The 4,013-nt window shown below is 54.3% G+C and overlaps 1 protein-coding gene across 1 annotated transcript; it reads left to right on the forward strand.

Moving 5' to 3' along the window:
• The first annotated feature begins 233 nt into the window (after positions 1-233).
• LOC102531043 (kazrin) lies at positions 234-1,785 on the forward strand. The gene has a single exon (XM_006219883.3). The coding sequence runs from the start codon at positions 380-382 to the stop codon at positions 1,361-1,363; it is 984 nt and encodes a 327-aa protein (XP_006219945.2). The 5' UTR covers positions 234-379; the 3' UTR covers positions 1,364-1,785.
• The last annotated feature ends 2,228 nt before the right edge of the window (positions 1,786-4,013 follow it).

The following is a 4,013-nucleotide window of genomic DNA, read 5'->3' on the forward strand; positions in this document are numbered from 1 at the left end:
GCCCGGCGTCCGGCCGGACGGAGAGCCCTGGTCCGGCGCGCGCGGGCGGGCGGCCGGGCGGGCGGCGGGGGCGGTGCTCGGCTGCGCCCCGATGAGGCGGCGGCTGCGGGGGTTGTGAGCCCGGCGCCCGCCGTGGGAGCCCCCCGCGCCGCCACAGGCAGCGCCCCCCGGGCACGCGGCAAGCGGGCGGCAGACTGGCACCTGGGAGCGCGTCCCCCCGGGACCCGCAGCCTGCGAGCCAGGTGCGGACGCGGCGGCGCCTGGCGATCGGCCCCGCGCCGGGGCACCCTCAGTTCGAGCGGATGGCGACTGCAGCCAGCCGGCGCTTCTGCGGGAGGAAGTGTCTCGACTCCAGGAAGAAGTTCACCTTCTCCGGCAGATGAAGGAGATGTTGATGAAGGACCTGGAGGAGTCCCAGGGTGGCAAGTCCTCCGAGGTCCTCTCGGCCACCGAGCTCAGGGTCCAGCTGTCCCAGAAGGAGCAGGAGCTAGCCAGAGCCAAAGAAGCATTGCAGGCCATGAAAGCCGACCGCAAGCGCCTGAAGGGTGAGAAGACGGACCTGGTGAGCCAGATGCAGCAGCTGTACGCCACGCTGGAGAGCCGCGAGGAGCAGCTCCGGGACTTCATCCGCAACTACGAGCAGCACCGCAAGGAAAGCGAGGACGCCGTCAAAGCCCTGGCCAAAGAGAAGGACCTGCTGGAGCGCGAGAAGTGGGAGCTGCGGCGCCAAGCCAAGGAGGCCACGGACCACGCCACGGCGCTGCGCTCCCAGCTGGACCTCAAGGACAACCGGATGAAGGAGCTGGAGGCCGAGCTGGCCATGGCCAAGCAGTCCTTAGCCACGCTGACCAAGGACGTCCCCAAGCGGCATTCACTCGCCATGCCTGGCGAGACGGTGCTGAACGGCAACCAGGAGTGGGTGGTGCAGGCGGACCTCCCGCTGACCGCGGCCATCCGGCAGAGCCAGCAGACTCTCTACCACTCGCACCCCCCTCACCCCGCAGACCGGCAAGCGGTCAGGGTGAGCCCCTGCCACTCCCGGCAGCCCTCTGTCATCTCCGACGCCTCTGCGGCTGAAGGCGACCGGTCGTCCACGCCAAGCGACATCCACTCCCCTCGACACCGGACGCACTCCCTCTGCAACGGCGACAGTCCCGGCCCGGTTCAGAAGAACCTGCACAACCCCATTGTACAGTCACTAGAGGATCTTGAAGACCAAAAGCGGAAAAAGAAGAAAGAGAAGACGGGATTCGGCTCCATCTCGCGCGTCTTCGCCAGAGGGAAGCAGCGGAAGTCCCTCGACCCCGGCCTCTTTGATGGTACCGCCCCTGATTATTACATAGAGGAGAACGCGGACTGGTGATACCCGCCTCCCTTCGCCTGCTGCCCGGCGGGCGTGTCTGTGCGTGTGGACGTGCGTGCGAGCGTGGGGTGCGCGTCTGGGAGTGCGTGGCGGTGCGTGTGCGCGTGCGCGCGAGCTCTTGCGCACGTGGGCGCGGGTGTGGCCGAGCCCCGCCCACGTGGGCCCCGCCCCCGCGTCGCCACCTCTGTAATTGCTGTACGTACTACAAACGTGTGTGACCCTGTCAACTCTCTGTTGTCTTCGGAGCGATATAGTTGTGTTGTTAATCTGGGTTTTGTTTTTGTTTCTTTCCATGTTTTTTTTCCCCTTTTTGTTTGGTTCGTTGGGTTGTTTCTTTTGTCCCTTCCCCTCCAACTCCTTTTTATGAAACTTGAAAACTTGAAGGACTGCTGTGTATTTGTAAATAACAAAACTATTGTGCACTCCGTGCTTGTAAATGTCCCTCGTCCGAACTGCTACTTCTGGAGCCCGTCTCCCCGAGGATGTGGTCTGTTTCTGGTGTTCCCCCTTCCACTCCACTCCCAGTGTGAACGTGTGGGACCAGACCCTGTTCTCGGGGCGCGCCCAAGTCACTTTAACCACAAAACGCCATCGTCATCAGGGTAAGGTCCACTCTCCGCAAAGACTCGCGAGCCTGGCCAAGGGGCCCTGTCTTGGCTGGGTTTGTCAGGGGCGAAATGGGCTCTTTTTTTAACGGCCGGCCAGTTTCTAAATTGCGTTGCTGTTTCTTTCTTTACGGGGAAAAGAAAATTGTTCCGTTTAATTTATTTGCACAAATGCAGAAGACTTATTCTAACTAAATTATTACATAAATATTGGAATGTATATTTTTCCACGGGGCGGGCGGGAGGCGGGTGTCTCTGCTGACTTCTCTAGTCTTTGATCATGCTGCTGCCAAACTGTGCAAGGTAGAGTTTAGGGTGGCCAGGACCCAGGGACCATTGGATTTCGAAGCTTGCTTTTTTCCGTTCTTTCTTCTCTCTGCCCCCTTCTCCCGCCCCTGCATGGAAGTGCGCTCTGCCTTTCTTCCCAACTATAGCTCTCTCCAGGCCTTTCTAGACATATTTATTTATCTGAAATACAGAGCACCGACCTCAGTGAGCAGAGTGCCTGCTGTCATGGTCACTTCCTCTTGGATCTGTCTTTCGAGAGAAGCTGGGTATAGGGCGAGACAGCCGACCGCATGACCTCTGGGTACGACCACAGGGACCCTCGGCCTGAGTTGGTTCCATGAGGGCCCTGGAGTGGCATGTGGACTCCCTGAAGCTGTCTCTCATCCTTGGTTGATTCTGCACGTTGGGCAGGCAGGTGTCCTGGGGGAGGCCCACATCTCAAGGGGAGGGCTGCTGGGGACACGGTGTCCAGCACCTCCGCCTTCCCCATTCTGGTGGGTTCCTCCAGCCACACGTCACAGAATCTATCAGGATTCCTCAGGCCCTGTCCTCCAACGTGTCACAGCAGCCTGAGCCGGCTCCCCCCAGGAGAGAAGGGCTGGCAGGAACATCTGCCTATTTGGGGAGCAACGCTGGCCCCAGTGAGACTTCACCAGCAAAGGAATAAGTGCACTGCAGCCCCGGGTGATGGAGAACACGTAGGCTGCTCCGCCAGGGCTCCTGAAGCCTAAAACTAGCGTTCCCTTTTCTCTTGACCTGTGACTCCCCCACTGCTCCACCTTAACTACTAACAGCTCAGTTCACACACCCTCTAAACAACAGTAGTTGCGCTTTCTGCTAACAGTAACATTTTCAGCTCTTACCAAGAAACAAGATTTTTAAATGCTGGAGCATGTCTTATCAGAAGGGATAGGATTTGTCCAAAGTCTCTAAAACAAACAGAAAAGCCCCAGCTGGCTGCTCCCTTTCCTTCGGACCTGATTAGGGGTGGGGAGGTCAGGAAGGAGTAGGCGGGGTACCTAATAAGGAACTTTCTGGCCTCCTCTGGCTGAGGGAAATCGGCCAGAGCTGGCCTTCTTCTCAACAGAGAGATATTTTAGGAAATACGTTTCTCCCCCATGACTTTTTTTTCTTTTGGTTGATTTTTGTTTGCCCTTTACCTACGAGAAAATAAGATTACAACCCCTCCTGGTAATGATTTAGTAGTTCCTTTTCATTTCAGTTTTTTGTAAATTAGGAGATAATTCTAAGAGTTACTGAGGATGATTTATTTAAGAGAACTACGTCAAATAGCGAATGAGTTATGGGTAACAGTAGATGAAAATAACCTTTCCTGGGGGAAAGGTTTCTTGAAGGCATGGATGCAAATATAAAATATAAAAAAAATCTAAATAAAGCTTATTTTAAAATATGAAAAAAAAAAAGTTTCAGACTACCGGTTCAATACCAGTTCAATTCATCCTGTATTTCTGTTTCTCCCTACATTTCATGTGGTTTTGCTTTTTGTGTGTTGCTGTTTGTTATTTGGTGCCATGGTAGTCATAACCTTTTTTTATAAAGTATCTTTTTTTCTTGATTAATGCTTTTTTATATGAATTCCAATTATAATTATTAGCTATTTTAAAAATGTCTTATTTATTTATGATAGTACTGCCTTGTATAAGTTTTTCCATCACTTTATTTTTATATTTTCATAATCAGTTTATTTTATACTGGTCTTGTGATTGTATCTGGGAGTTGGGTTTTGTTTTCTGATT

Source organism: Vicugna pacos, chromosome 32 (genome assembly GCF_048564905.1).
Source record: "Vicugna pacos chromosome 32, VicPac4, whole genome shotgun sequence".
Taxonomy (NCBI): domain Eukaryota; kingdom Metazoa; phylum Chordata; class Mammalia; order Artiodactyla; family Camelidae; genus Vicugna; species Vicugna pacos.